The sequence below is a fragment of the Centroberyx affinis genome, unplaced genomic scaffold (genome assembly GCF_046629955.1).
Source record: "Centroberyx affinis isolate AG114_WGS23_722 - 3 ecotype Tasmania unplaced genomic scaffold, CSIRO-AGI_Caff_v1 ptg009474l_1, whole genome shotgun sequence".
Taxonomy (NCBI): domain Eukaryota; kingdom Metazoa; phylum Chordata; class Actinopteri; order Beryciformes; family Berycidae; genus Centroberyx; species Centroberyx affinis.
This window is the reverse complement of record NW_027284543.1, coordinates 61,309-77,172: the sequence shown is the minus strand read 5'-3', so window position 1 is coordinate 77,172 and position 15,864 is coordinate 61,309. Positions and strand designations below refer to the sequence as shown.

At 46.7% G+C, this 15,864-nt stretch overlaps 1 protein-coding gene across 1 annotated transcript; it reads right to left on the bottom strand.

The window, feature by feature from the left end:
• Positions 1-2,121: 2,121 nt before the first annotated feature.
• iglon5 (IgLON family member 5) lies at positions 2,122-15,476 on the bottom strand. The gene is made up of 7 exons (XM_071514652.1): positions 15,355-15,476; positions 12,815-13,047; positions 10,872-10,991; positions 4,998-5,129; positions 4,599-4,719; positions 3,898-4,049; positions 2,122-2,222 (listed from the first exon to the last, which is right to left on the bottom strand). The coding sequence occupies exons 1-7, from the start codon at positions 15,474-15,476 to the stop codon at positions 2,122-2,124; spliced, it is 981 nt and encodes a 326-aa protein (XP_071370753.1).
• Between the last annotated feature and the right edge of the window lie 388 nt (positions 15,477-15,864).

Here is a 15,864-nt window from a genome sequence, read left to right as displayed (position 1 = left end):
CCCACTGTTTGTGCTGTGCAGGGAACTGGCTGGATAATTGTACCATGGGGGGTTGGTAGTGCCCATGCCTGCATGTCGCAGGTACACATTGAGGGGAGCGCAGTGCACCAAGGCGAGGTTGTCCTTGAAGAGGATTCCTGTCACTGGCAGGATTGAGTTTGATTTATGGGGGCCATCACTGGCTGGCAGGAGGGACAGGTGGAGCCCAGGCTCCTTCACTTAGCCAGCCACAGGTAACGGCTAATTACATCTTTATCTCCCAGCGCTCTGGCCGTACGGGGACCGACTTACAGCCATGACCAGAGACTTTACATAGTTTCAGATCATTTATCTAGCTGGTCGGAGAGAGACACACTATGATAAGTGGACAAATATGTTGTATATATGTGTATAATACAGTTAACAGCATGACAAAAAAAGTCAAATACATAAATCGTAACAAATTATATATTACATTATCATTGACCGCTCCTGATTTTGGATGAAAAGAATCCCTTGGACTGTTTCAAATGTGTTTTTAAAAAGCTTGTCATGGCAAAATAGAGCACATCACTTCGAAAACTTTACAACTTTGTTTTTTTTTTTTTTTTTTTTGTAGTCGTTCAATGGGTGTGACTTCTCAGAGTAAAGTACAAAAATTATTTTTCCCACACACGGCTCATTACCATCAGATTTTGTTCTTTTTTTTTTTCTCACATGGAATTACTATTCATAGTTATTCAAATACTTATTAACATCATCATCTGTAGTATTATTAACACCAAAAAAGTAAAAGCAGGTAACCTTGCAGAGTAAAACAGACACAGTGCAGGGAGGGGGGAGGGAGGGAGGGAGGAGGGAGGGGAGTATGGACTCACAACAGGAACATCTCTAACCGGTACATGCTATCAACAAGCGACAAGGAGGATGGAGCCGCAGCTTTGAAGCAGAAGATATCGTTGTCACTGGACAGTCTCTTCCTGCTTCTGAAGACTGGCGCAGAGTCGAGGCTGATGAGATTTGTCGTTTGGCGCCAGGCAACTGAGGTTGCTGGCATGGCCTCGGTACTGCATATATTTACACTGGGGAGGAAGAGGGGGTAGGTGGTGGGTGGGTGGAGGAGGTGGGGGGGGGGGGGGGGGGGGGGGGGGGGGGCACGGAGCAGATAACACCATAGCGATGCGAAGGGCGACTAGACAGAGCACGTTGAACAGGGTGTGTGGGGGTGTTGAGGAGGTGGGGGGGTGGAGAGGGGGTCTGAAAAGGATCGGGTGGTGAGGGCGTCTTCTCACATGCGTAACCTTGGTATAAACCCCCCCAAATTACACAAGGGGGGAGCTGAGACCGGCACCGTCACCACCCGCCCTTTTTTATACATTTTGACATCATTCGTAGCAGATTCACCGCTACACGGTTTAAATCAAAAAGCCGTACGTGTGTGTGATCAGAGGGTGACATGTCGCATGGCCCAGCGGCCATTTGGACAATTTCCAAAAGGTCACATGACCATCGGTATCACATTATCACTATCTTTTCCATAAATATCCTCCGTATTATTCTTATTTTAAGTATCATTTCCATAAGGCAAACATTGTAGGTGAGTCATTAGTCTAGTATATAACATAAATTATCGTCCAGTTGTTAGATTATCTATTTTCTCATTGATCACTGACTCAATAATCATTACTATACACTCTCTATCAGCATCAGCCCGGTGACACTAATGGCAAAAACAAGGTGAGGAGGAAGTACCTAGTCAGACAAATCTGCAAGGCGTTCAGGGAGAGAGACAAAGAGAGACAGAGAGAGCGAGACAGACAGTGTGTGAGTGTGTGAGAGAGAGAGAGAGAGAGAGAGAGAGAGAGGTGAGAGAGGAGAGAGAGAAAGAGAGAGAAAGAGAGAGAGAGAGAGAGAGGTGATGATGATGGCGGTGCAGATGAGCTGGACTGGAAATTAGAGTGAGGGTGCTGGGGATTGGGGGTAAAGTGGGTTTGATGCAATGAGTCAATGGCTCCTGGAATAATGCATATTCTTTTTGTTCACAGTGATGGGTTCGTAATTAAAGAATTTCATTTCCTTCTTCCTTCCGCTGAGGGGGACGGGGGTTGGGGGGGGTTTAGGGGCGATTCCGGGCAAAGCTCTTTACACCTTCAGCAGAAGAATGGAGAGGGACAACCAGACGCCGATGCCGGCGCTCATCCCTGCGTGTAGGGCGACCCCTCGCCCGTATACCGCCCCCGGTCCTGGATGGAGAGAGAGGGACCGAGACAAGAGAAGAAGAGTGAGAAGATAGGAAGAGAGAAATGAAAGAGAGACAAGTTTGTGGTCCTGTATAGTTCAATACACAGAGCAAGTAAGGGTTCTCACTGTAACCACTCATACTGACTTGTTTAAAGGTGCCATGTGTATTAATCTTAAACATCAATAGATTGTTGTCAAATTAATTGTGATACCTTGGTATAATTACTGTAAACATATAAGCCCATGGTCGAGACGATTGGTAGCCTCTGTGGCATTGTTAGTGCTAGCGTTTTCTCAAACTAAAACCACATTTCCCATAAACTCTGTTGCTTCTTCTCGTAAAGAGGATGTTACCACTAACCCCCCCCCCCATAGTGTGACTTGTTTATTGCGTTAATTTTCTCTTTCAATTTACTCAAGAGGAAATTGCAAGAGACTCTAAAAGGTTTCCAAAGAAGATTTCCAAAGTCTGACCTCGTGGCACACAATGTAAAATGCAATGTGCAGGCTGGTAGAGGCTGGCAATGCTCACGGCAATGATCTCATTCGTTTACGGTAATTATGCCAAAGTCCATAAATTGATAATGAGATAATGAGTTGTTAAAATGCTACATGTAGCACCTTTACATTGGATAACAAAGGGCTAAAAAAGCAGAAAACTGAAGTCAGGGGACGCAATGACAGTGAGGGACAGCATATGAATAGGCAAGCCACAAAATGATCCGATTATGGTCTGATTTTGTGTGCCTGGTCCAGAACGAGAAGGGGTTTGGTGTGTTCTAATGATGGCAAGAGGAGATTAGGAGGGAAAGAGGAGACGGAAGGACAGATGATGGAGAGATAGGCTGACAGAAGTGGCAGCGGTGGTGGAAAAAAGACCGGGAAGATGTATGGGTCTGACGGGGGAGTGAGTCATTGAAGGGAGACTGGCCGAGATAATGGGTGAAGGAATGAAAGAAGAAAGGGGATAGATGAAGGACTCACTTAAGATGGTAATGCCGAATGCACTAAAGGAGGGAGGGAGGGAGCGAGGGAGGAAGGGAGGGAGGGAGATGGGGAATGGAGGGGTAGGAAATCGGTCATTGGGGACGGTTAATGTGAATTGGGCTTGGAGAGAAATGACAACTTCTTTGGGTAACGGGACAGAGCGGACCGAGAGTTTGTGTGTACGTGTGTGTGTGTGAGAGAGAGAGAGAGAGAGAGAGAGAGAGAGAGAGAGTGTGTGCACATGCAAGAATGTGTATGGACGAGAGATAGAGGGTGAGAGCGTGAGCGAGCAAGAGAGAAGGTAATATAGGCAGGCAAAGCTTTAATGGGGCGGAGAATAAAGAAAATGGAGAGAAGGGGGAAGGGGGGAGGGGGGTTGAGGAAATGCTGTGCTGTGTGCAGAGTAAAAATGAGACGGGGCGAATGGGGAAAAGCAGTGTGTGATTGTGTGTGTCTCTGTTTGTGGCCGTGCGAATTATGTGCGTAAATGTGGGACTATTCGAATTCTTGCATGTTGATGTCAGGGTGATAGCCACATGAGACGGGTGTGTGTGTGTGTGTGTGTTTGTGTGCGCTTGTGCAGGTGTGGGAGCTTGAGTGTGTGCACGTGCGCATACTGCGTCATTCTGTGTGTGTGTGTGTGTGTGTATGTGTGTGTGTGTGGGAACGTGAGCGCGTGCGATAACTTACGAAACAGCAGCATGCTGGCGTTGGAAGCCCCCAGACGGTTTGAGGCAAAGCAGGTGTAGTTGCCAAAATGTTTGTCTGTCACGTTGGTGAAGAGCAGCAGCGAGCGCGTCTTCTCGTTTTTGATCCTCAGGGTGTTGTCATTCTCTACCGGCCTAGAGGGTGGTGGGGGTGGGGGTGGGGGAGGTGCAAGAGAGAGGGGAGGAAACAGAGAGAGAAGAAGAAAAAGGGTGTGACAGAAAGTGAGAGATAACACAATGTAGCATTGCACCCGGTGACTCGGCCCGCATAGGAGGCTTTCTTCAACTCTCCGGAGACGGCCACGCGTCACGCTCCTCCTCCACACATGGGCTCTGTCTCACCTTGTTCTAATAGTCAAATCTAATAGCCCATAAATAACAGCGACCTCCTGCTGGGGCCCATTATACTCTATTAACAGCTCTCTCTGGCTGGCACAGGCTTGTAACTACTATTCTCTCTCGCCTTGCCTGATGCCAAATCGCCCTAACTCTTCTACTCTGTGTGGGACTTTTTGCAAACTTGGAAGGACGACTTATGTGTGTGGGTATTACAGAGCAAATAGGCTCCCAGTGAGCTAAGAAACATATTTAATTATTTCAGACTATACTAATGTCAGGGGTCAAACTAATGGATGATAGCCAAGGGTCAAGAGGTTAGTTTATAGGGATTTTGTGATGACCCACCTGTGGTCGTCTCTGTACCACTCGAAGGAGGCTGTGGGCACAGCCATGGCCTCGCAGCGCAGGATGGCTGTCTTGCCCAGCTGGGCTGGCATGTTCTTCACATCTGTGATCATGGGCGGGTCTGGCACAGAAAAGGAGGGAGGAAGAGGCAGCGAAACAGAAGGAGGGAATTCTGCAATTAGTATACATCAGCGTTCGCCGAGAAGTCGAGTCAGGGCGGCCTAGGGTAGTCCACAAGGTCGAAAAACCCCCGGCGAGAACAAGATTAGGATGTATGAATTCATACATAATAATGCATCTATTTACATACATCATTAATACATCATTTTGTTATCTCGTGGGAGGTGAATTATCACCACTGGGCCACTCTGCACTGGTGGTGCAGAGAGGGATACTCACAGTTAACGGTGACCTTGACCTTGCGCTTGTCGGGCGGGGCCACTCCGTTGTTGGTGATGCACTCGTAGTCTTCGCCTTGCTGCCTCTTGATCTCTGTGATGTCCAGGAACTCCCCGTCACTCACCAGCCCATCTGAAGGCACAGGGCAGAGGTCAAAGGTCACTGTGTATCAAATGTAATGTGACCCCACAGACTGTAAAAAAAGATGGACGCAGTGGGTGGTGTGATGTCACCCATAGGTTTCCGAAGGCCCGTTTTGAAGCCTGGAGATCGTGATTACGGTCGCCGCCATGTTGACAACCCTAACCGTATTGGCCCATAATCTGCGACCTGTCAATCACTGGACAGGCACAAAACAACAGAGTTTTATATCCATTATATCCTGAAATTAGCTACTGAGACCATAACCTCTTGTCGAAAAAATGTATTGACTTCTTTAGCAAGAAGTTGGGTTGTGGTCCCATTGACTTGCATGGAGTTGGGTATTTTTGGAGCCGGCCCTTAGCGGACATTAGAGGAATTGCCTCCTGCCGCCTCTTCCTTCCTCGAGTTTACTACTTGAGATACTGGGGAAGGAGAACTGACAATCAATGTTCTTACAGCTAACTTGATTAAAGAGCACTAGGGATGCAACTTGGACAGCAACATGATACCAGGCTTTACTTACTGTGGGATATTGCACTGGATAATTTCTCCAGTACTGAAATCCAATACCAAGAGCCATGAGTAGGATGTCAAAAGCCAAAGCAAACTGACAGGATTTTCTGTCTTATTCACACATAAAATGTTATATATCTCTAACAGAGAAAAATGGATTATATTTCAATCATTCTTTTGTCCCATGACCCAAAAACGAAGGGCCTAAGGCTGTTTTGTTTTGTTCAGTAAAGTAATGGATCAATTGATGCATTCACTGTATAGCTGCGCAGCGAGTGAATGTGGTTTGACAGCAATGACACCATTACTGTTGAGGTCTCTGGGGAAATGGTGAGCTTTACTTCCAAGCATCGGCCACACCAGGGGGCAACGGCTTGTTCGTCTTCATCACATTATGTGGTGAGAGGAATATTTGGCTGTTATTTGGTGTTGACAAACTCCCAGGTGACCCCGAAAGCGAATTAGTCTGTCTCGCACTTCGGCGTTCCCTTCTTTTCCTCAGGCGACACGCTGCACACAGCCACAGAATCTCTGCAGAGGAGAGAGTTGAAGGGACGGGCTAGAAGTTATTGCTTCTGCGTGCGAGGGAATGGATGTTGGGGGTGTTATTAGAACGACAGTGACAGAGAGAGAAAGAGAGAATCAGAGAGCAAAGGAGGAAAGAGAGAGAGAGAGAGAGAGAGAGAGAGAGAGAGGGAGAGGGAGAGCGCACCCCCCCCTCCTTCCTTTCCACAAGCCTCAGCAGCCAGCTGTCTCGCAGCCTCCGAAACCATTAAGCCTTTTTTCTCCCCTTTACCCCATTAAAGAAGTCAGACTGTGGAACACGACATAATACATAATCTCACCACTAACAAGGAAATCCAGCTCTTAAATTGCCGTTCACTTTTCCCTTTCAAAGCCCTCCCCCCATCTACCCCCCCCCCCCCTCCCCCCCACCACCGCAACCAACGTCAGTCAGTGGACCTTTACTTTGTCTCACAAACACACAAACGGCTCCCGAGCGGCGCTTGTGAGCGACGTTGACGCAAACACACACACACACAAAAAAAAAGACACTAAACGGCACGATTATTCCTGTCAGAGATTAGCGCGGCGGTTCTAATTGAAGATTATACTGGAGGATTATTAGTGCGGCTACTGAGCTGGAGACGATTATTTGCAGCTGCTGCGGCAGTGGCACAGGCTGAGCAGCGACAGCGGCGGTGACGGCTGCTTGTGCCACCCCGGCGAGCGGCGTGGAGGGGTGGTGGTGGTGGTGGGGTGGAGGGGGGGGCCCGCTTACAGCAATGTTATTCACTCATTCCATTAGTCTAATAAATATAGCTCCCTTGTGACATCTCTGTCGAGCAGGCTGAGCACCCAGCTCTGCCCGCGGGGGGGAAGCCATGGCGGCACAGAGGGGACAGGGAGAAAGAAGATAGGATCAGACAACTAGTAGTGGAGAAATTACAGAGACAAGGCTGTTACAGATGACTTCCAAGAAATAAAAAGGACAAAGAAAGAAAGGAAAAAAAAAAAAATGAGAAGAAATTGAGCGCGGGAGAGTGCATTACAGACACAGAGAGAGTGGTAATTTGTGAGGGGGAGAGATACCGTGCGAGAGAGAGACTAAGTGAAAAAGATACATAGATAGAAAGATATATATTTGTACAGAGGAAGAGAGAGAGAGAGAGAGAGAGGGAGAGAGAGACAGACAGAGAAAGAGTTGGGTATTTGATGTGTGCTGAGCGAGCGGCTTTTTCATGGACTTTTCATCCCCAGCAACTGTATGTGATGTAACATGTCAGTGCAAAGCAGCTCTCTCCTCTCTCTCTCTCTCTTTCTCCTTTTCTCTCCTTGTCCCTCCCCAGAGATTTCTGGACCTGCATGCGCTGCTCACCTCTCTCCACTCTGGTGGGAGATCATATCTGACTCCAGGCGGCCCCTGGCATCCCTACAATGGTCTGTAAAATACAGCTCCATCAACCACTTACGGCTTTTGAAGGAGCCTGACTCCTGACCACCAGAGATAGTTGGATTGCACCTGAGAAGAGAGGGAGGTGTGTGAATGAAAGGGAAAAAGGATCAGGGGGTCAGGCCTGCCCTACAGTGAAACCGCGGTCTATTTCCCTTACAGCACTTTGAGACTGCCTCGATCATCAGGGCACTTGATTTCTTCGCTCCTCTTATCCATTTCCATTACAAAACCCACAGTCAAGGCGGAGAGGTGTGATGTCAGGCTGAGACAGAGGAGGAGGGACAGGCCAGCTCTCTATAGCATGTTGTTTGGAAGAGTTAGGGACCTGAAAAGTGACTGAGTTAAGTAGTAGTGTTTATGTGGGGCAACGCACCGATGGGTGGCTGCGCATTGCCCCACATTAACATTTATCTCCGCGTGTGCAAAGCTGCATTCACTCACGCTAAAGCCTGCGCGTCTGTGTGTGTGTTTTAAACGGATGGGGCGTCGGACGATAAGAGCCTGACGCGCGAGTGCGTCAGATTGAATGAGACAGAACGCCTGTATGTCTCCGGGAAGGGTCAGCTGATGGATGCCGGCGAGAGCGAATGGGCGCGGCAGATCGTATCTGTGATTTGGCGAGATGAAGAGGGCGGCGGGAACAGCGGCGCGGAGCGGCATCGCTGTCGCTATCTCTCTCTCCGTGAGCGAGACTGTCGAGGAGCTGCAGAAGTGAAGAGTCCTGGATGGGGCGGGTGACTTTTTTTTTTTAGCAGGTCTGTGTCTCACCTTTCAGGTGGTGCAACACCCCCCCCCACCCCCCACTCTCCCTACACACAATCCTCCCCACCTCTGCCCATCCTCATCTCATTCCCCCCACCCCTTCCCACCGTTTCTCCATGCAGTCTCTGAGTAATGGGGACAGATGGCTGGCAGCTTCTTGCTGTTTCTTTGGGCTCCTCCACCCCCCCTCCCCCCTTTCTCCACCGCCCCTGGTCTCCTGCAACTGATGGCTTGGTTGCAGAGACTCCCGCAGAATAGCAATGCGGCCCCTATCTCTGTCTGCAAACTGAGGGGTTATGGGGAACGAGAGAGGAAGGGTGGTGGGGGTGGATAGAGAGGGAGGATTACTGCTGACAGAGGAGAAACGCTGTAGGGTTGCAAGCGAGGACAACTGCACAAAGTTGTGTGTGTGTGTGTGTGGGGGAGAGAGAGAGAGAGAGAGTGCAGGTGTGCGTGCATGCATGCTTACTGGTTTCTTTTTTCTCTGGTGTGCTTGTGAGTGTGTGTGGTGTGTGTTCAGTACTGGGCTTGTCCCTGCCTGAGGTACGGTGTAGTTCAGGTTCCCAGACAGCGGCCGTGTAGCGAAGGACACAGAATGCACAGCACACTAACCCAGGGACAAGCAGACCAGGATCGAGCCCCTGAGCTAGCTCAAAGCTCTGGTTCAGTACAGCAGTATAGTAGGTTGTACATTTATTAGGCTTACAGTATAATTACATCGTGCTCAGTAGTTGTTCACGCTGACCTATTTATTATCTCTTGTCTTGTTTGTGCTTTTGATCTGTGTTGTTGCTGCTGTAGCCAAGAAAATTTCGACCAATACTGCTATGTAGCAATAAAGAGCTCTCTGACTTTAACAGTGGATTTGACAACACTGATACACTGCCAGCCTCACAAAGTGAGTCGTTTATTTGATATTTAAAGCGATGAATGGGTAAAGTGTGAAAGTAATGTTCCTCATTCTGGTCTACCTCTTGCTGGAGCTCATCAGTCAGCTGCATTTAAAACTCCAATCCAAGATAATTGAACATTTAGAGCTTATAAATCGCCATATTGCACACAATGTCATTTGCAATTTCTTCACATACTCCTCTAAGACAGTAATTCTCAATCTTTTTGGTTTGTGACCCCTTAAAACAAAGCGATGCCTACTCGCGACCCTCGCCTGAAGCGTTCAGTTGAAACAAAGAATGATTTTTTTTTTTATTATCAGAGGAGCCAGACAGGCTGAAAACAACAAGAAAAGAAGCAAAAAATTGCTAAGAAATATGACAAAATAGACATGAAAATAAATATGTATAAATAATCCCGCGACCCTCTAAAATTATATTGTGACCCCCGGAGGGTCCCAAACCCCAGGTTGATAACCACTACTCTAAGGTGCTCATACATGTTCACATTTCACCAGATGGGTCATAGAGCCCCAAGAGCAGGTAGGTAGAAAGCGTGTTCCTCAATAACATCTTGGCAGGTTTAGACAAATAGACAACAATCTGAACCTGCGATCTTCCAGTTACAGGACTGTCCCACTATCCACCACACCACCATACCACCCAATACAAACAATGTGCCAGTCTGCCTCCAAAAATAGCTTATACATCTTATCTGTGTTGACATGTTACTAGATAACCAGTGTGAATGTTCCATGGAAATTACAGCAAAAGTAAACATGAAAGATTCACAACAAACAATGTATTTGACAACAAGAGAAGCCAAGAAGTGACAAGCTTTCTAGGCTGCGGTAGCGGCAATGCTCAGGAACACTCAGGAACATTGAGTCATGGCATAGTAATATTCAGTATGCAGCAATTTACATGGCAAGCTAATACCCTGATATTCTGTCACTTTCACATAGCGGTACAATTACTATTCTAGTGAATCCTAACGCTTAGCCTGCCTGCCACAGAATCTCTAAAAGCCACTGAATAGTTAAAGAACTGACTTTGGAAATCAGCAGTGACAGATGCGGCAACAAATAGGGAATAAATGCTGTGTGGCAATCAAATGAATTTGACTTCATTTATCAATCCTTCTACCACCCTGGACTAGTTCTGATTCAACACGACGATGATGAAAGCTAAAAATAACTGATCTAATGACAAACATTGGCTGTTAGCGTCAGTTGGCATCGTGACGCCGGATGACAGGGAGGATGAAGACAGATGCTGATGATTACGGCTGGCGCGGTGGGGATAATTACGTATAATGTGTGGGTATTTGGGACAAAACATTGGGACATAAGGAAAATATGGGAGTATGAATCTGAGATGGGGACAGACTAAACAGCTGGGTTTAAGGATGATGGCACAGGAATGGGAGATAAAGACACGGACAGGAACAGAATGCTGATAAGAAGAAGAAAAAAAAAAAAGAGGAGACGTTGAGAGACAGGACAGGAGTTAGGGATGAATGTGAAGACGGGGGGGAGATAAAGGTGAAGCTGTGGACAAGGGATCTTTGGATCTGAGGACAATAGCAAACAAGAACGGGTAGCTTACATTTCTGGTCCTTCCAGGTGACGGTGGGCTCAGGCCGGCCCACTGCCAGACAAAAGAGGTTCACGTTCTCCCCCTCGTTCACCGACACGTCTCTGGAGATGTTGACGATTCTGGCCGGCACTGGAAAACAAGACCGTGCTATTAGACTATGACCTTAAAATCCCCTTTTATTTCATGAATTATTGATAAGGTATAGCCTTGCAGCCTATTAAACAGTTTAAAGCATGATGCAAATCCCTGCGCCTCAGACAGACGAACAGGCAGTCTGCTGATTAATGATCTGTGCCTCAACGCTTGCTGAACTGTGCGACAATATGTCTGACCGTCTACTTAAAATGCACTGCGTTTTAAATGGCTGCAAATGTATATTACAATCCCCTGCTTCTGACATCTAAATCTACATCTCCTGACGGCTTTAAAGAAAAGAAGGACATTTTTAGAAGTGGAAGGCAAGGAGGTTTCTGTTGCTGCTTGTAAGTAAATGACCACCATCGAATAGTGTTTTGCTCCCATAGTTGTGTTGAGGTAGTATGCATGTAGTTAGTTTGATAACAAGATGGCCCTTGAATTTAAATGGCCCATTATCATTGTTTTTAATGAGCTTGGCCATGAGATTGCTTTTTTGCAAGACATCTATTGAGGATCCCATTTTTCACTATCTTGCCGGAGCGGAATACTTGCAGCGATAAAGCACAGATTGGAGTGGCGGCGAGGCTGCTCCTGCTTGATGCACTGACTTGGGGGTGTAATTATTTTGTGTGATATCATGCTAGGGCTGAAATTGGGGGCGACTTGGAATCAAGTATATATGGTCATCTGTGCCAAGCCTTGGCCCCTGCAGACAAGAGCTTTTGTTTGGCTGCAGCGCTATGTGAAAAATCTGTTGGTGAGAGGCTGAACTCCACACAATCTTTGCCACCTGTGAGCTGTGAGCCAGGCCCAGTTTGCTTTCATTCCAACAGAATATAGCTGATATAGCCCCTCAATATTTTTCATTTTCATTCTGCTAGCTGTGTATTACTGCAATATGCACTACGCACACTCCACAATATACATAACAATTGACACATGCAGGGGGGAAAAGGCCTGCAATCCATCAGGCGAGCAGTCGGGCGCCAATACATCACGTCACTCAGGATCAGTCAAACTCTCATTCACTTAGCTGCTGCCTTTATGACTGGGCCCCAGTCCTGGTCCTGCACTGTCAGTTGTTTAGTCAGGCAGTTGGACAGCCCCCTGTGTAGCTCACAACCCCAATACACACACACACACACACACACACACACACACACACACACACACACACACACACACACACACACACACACACACACACACACACACACCTCCTCTGCTTCCATCTGACCTGCCTCACCCCACTCCCTGCCAGTAAAGAACAGTAAGCCTAATAGACCTAGTAGAGATAATAAATGGGCTTGGACTCAGATTTCTTAGGTCACCAGGGAACGCAAATGTCTTCCCAGTTATCCATCACCTGCACTAGCTTTACTGTAACCATACACACATACACACACACACACACACACACATCTAAGCTACCATATAAAACAGAATCAACTAATCTTACTGGGGCCTGTGCTTGCTTTTGATATCATACCCACCATAAATACTGGAACATCATAAAAACATAAAACTAATAACACGTCTATCATGCACATTTAATTATGATAAAAAATAGAGCATTAAAACATCATCATCCAAACTCTTAATTGCTTCCCTGGTGTCAACCTCCCACCGAAGACAGCACTATACTTGGGTTAGATGACATAACACATTTGCCATTTAGTGGATGCTTTTATCCGGTACCATGGGTGCATACATTTTTAGCATTGGAAGCCCCACTGGGAATCAAACCCTCAACCCCGGCTATATCAACTTTCCACTGATTCCTGGATCTTCTCTATCCCGGCTCAGCTGCTAACCTTGGACGATGAGGTAGACATGGGCGATGCGGGGCTTGTTGTTGGCCTGGAAGGTGCAGGTGTAGGGCCCCTCGTCGGTCACTTGCACCTGGTTGATATGGATGGAGAAGTCGCTGTTGTTGCTGTTGACCAGCGTCACGCGCTTGTCCAGCGACCACTTGTCCGTCCCCGTGAACAGGATGTTGGAGCGGTTCAGCCAGGCCTTGTGAGTCACCTCCTCGTCGATCCTACATCTGTGAGAGGAGAGGGAGAGATAAACAGGTGGGAGGCCTGTTTGCCAAATCCAATTTTGATAAGCTTGATACTGAAGGTGTCGAAGCTGAGAGCTGTTTTATTATCAGGTGTTATGTAACACACCTGGGCCAAACAGCACTTGCAAATACTTTCCATGGTTTGTTTTAGCCCACGTAGGTGCTAGATGGGTTGGATTTGCCTCCTAGGACAACACAGTGAGTGTCGGAAATTTCATCATGTCATTAATGTGCTTTCTGATTTTAACAACTGACATGACACATCTGAATGTTTGATTAATTGCAAATAGATTTTGATCCACGCTTGTTATGTGCATGTCATTCTCAATTGCTTCGCTGTCCCAGAATTTTACACGGGGGGTACAAAATGGGTCAAATGACATTTGGGCACAGTACTGATCCAACTCTGGATAAAGTATCCTGATGAATAATAGAAAAGGCTGTAACATGCCTCAAAACAGTCACTGTGGACCAAAGATGTGACTTCAGTTCTCCGCTTGGCCACTAGATGTCCTTACCCAGCTTCCACTGGGTACGAGGACATGCCGGCGTTTGTGCTCATGTTTAATTGATATGACCTGGATAAATATCACTGTTGAGGTAGATCTTAGATCTCCTGCCAAGCTTGTGCCAGTGACACCACGTTTACTTTTATCAACTTTAACACAGCGCTGGTAAGCTAGGAAGTCTTAACAAATGAGCTACAAGATACTGCGATGATGCTCCAGTTGACTCATGACCTGAGGGCTTCACAGTTATTCCCACAGGTTAGAGAACAGTCTTTTGATTAACAGCAGATCTGGGCCTGGAGGGTTTAAATGAAGAGAAAATATTTTAGGAAATCCCACCCAAATAACTCATTATCCATGTATAAATACTTTATTAATGTATGTGTGTATTTGTATTCTGACAATATTGCTACAGTACTGTAGGCCCAGAGGAAATGAACACCACAATAGCTCCAATTGTGCCATTGTCTTAATGGGCTGCATCAAAGCCAACAGAACAGTATTGTCTCAAGCATAACACGAGTATTTGTGCCACTTCGGCAAAACTGATTGCATATGAAAGTGGATTTTATTTATAAAACTGTTTAGTCTTCTGTTAATCAGCTCTCTGCTGCAGTGTGTTTGCCTGTCCAGCGCAGACTAAACTCACACACACACTTTATTGCGATGTATAGGCCATCATTTGTCTATTGATGAGCCTATAAAAGCGCATTCTGTGCAGTGAAATTTAACTCAGAAAGTAATCTATGGAATAAAGCAAATAAATGTGTGGTGTGAAGAATTAAAGGGGAATACCACTGAATATTCCAATTTTTCCTTTTTCTATGCCTTAGGACAGCTGAATTTGACACTGTGGTCTATAGCCAGAAACAAGAGAGAAGAGTTTAACCTACTCCATAATATGTGATGTAACACCAATGGACAGCTTCACTGAAAACAAACTGTAAAAGATGGAGAATTTGACAGAGAGAGAGAGCCTAGATTCTTCCACCCAGGTGCATTTGGTTTGAACTGTTAGTATTACTGTGCAAAAGCCCAAAATACATTCTATGACTTTACAAAGCCAGTATCCACTTCTCCACACAGTCAATGGCACAACTCCAGGCTACACATCTCAGTGCCCTCAAAGATTAGCATCCTGCTTCTTTGGTTTCTAACTTTGGGAGAGGCTTGTTGACGTTAACAAATATTGACTGAACTGTTCCTAGGCTTCGGAATAAGCTATTTGATGTCCTACAGTGAGTGGAAGGCCCATCCTCCCTTTAAAAAATCAAGAAAATGGGACTGAAAGAGGAATTTGTTGAGAGATTTGGTGAGGTGTGCGCTAAAAAGTGATGAAAGCAATGTTGACTTGGGCGTTCTTTTGAGGCGCTCAGTGTACTGGCAAGCCGGGTCCGCTCCATGCGAGGGAAAAAGCAAGTTGGCTGTTTTTCTGCTTGGTTAGGAGCCGGCGCAAGCTGTGATTTCTCCTTTATCACTCACAGTTAGGTAGCTGCGGTTGGATGGAGTAGGTCCGCCCAGCATATCATTAACGTTATGTCCAAGTGAAAAAACAGGTGACATTAGACAGTCTGGCTGACTGACCAGACAGCCGTTATCATTCAATTAGCTATACGCTTTACACAGTGCTGAGAAAACATTACACATGAGTGGGGGGTGACACCTAATTGAAGCTATATGTGACAGGGAATTGGCAATTAAACCGGCATGACAGGTGGGGGGGGGAAACAAACAAGTTTTTCATGTAATTAGTAGGTGCAGGTGTAGGATCAAGAGTTACCTCAAAATGACGCTTTCTCCTTCCAACACTGTAATGTTGTCAGGCAGGTGTCCGAATTCTGCTCCATACACACTGGATCCTGCCAAGAAAAACGAGAGGAGGGACGGGTGAGTGAAATGCATCCAATAACAACAACAGACGCTCCGTTGGCGTTATCAATCCCCAGTCGGGCGCTGGGTAGGCGACTACCTCACCCGTCCAGGTTGGGCTGGGACGCGCTCCGCAGCCCGCTTCCTTATTTTCTGAAGGGAAAGTAATAAATATACAAAACAAAAGAGTCACGACGTCTGCACTGACCCCCACGTATTTGAATAATGATTTGGTTTTGCCCTGCATTCTGGTGGGATGCGCGTTCATTGAACAGCGCCGATAATGAGCCAAGGGAAGAGGATTCACGCGGAGCCGCCGGAGCGTGAAATGAAGGGACAGCAACGGCAACAGAAGGGATGCTCATCCTGCCTACCAATACACACACACACACACACACACACACAGAAGCACATACATACA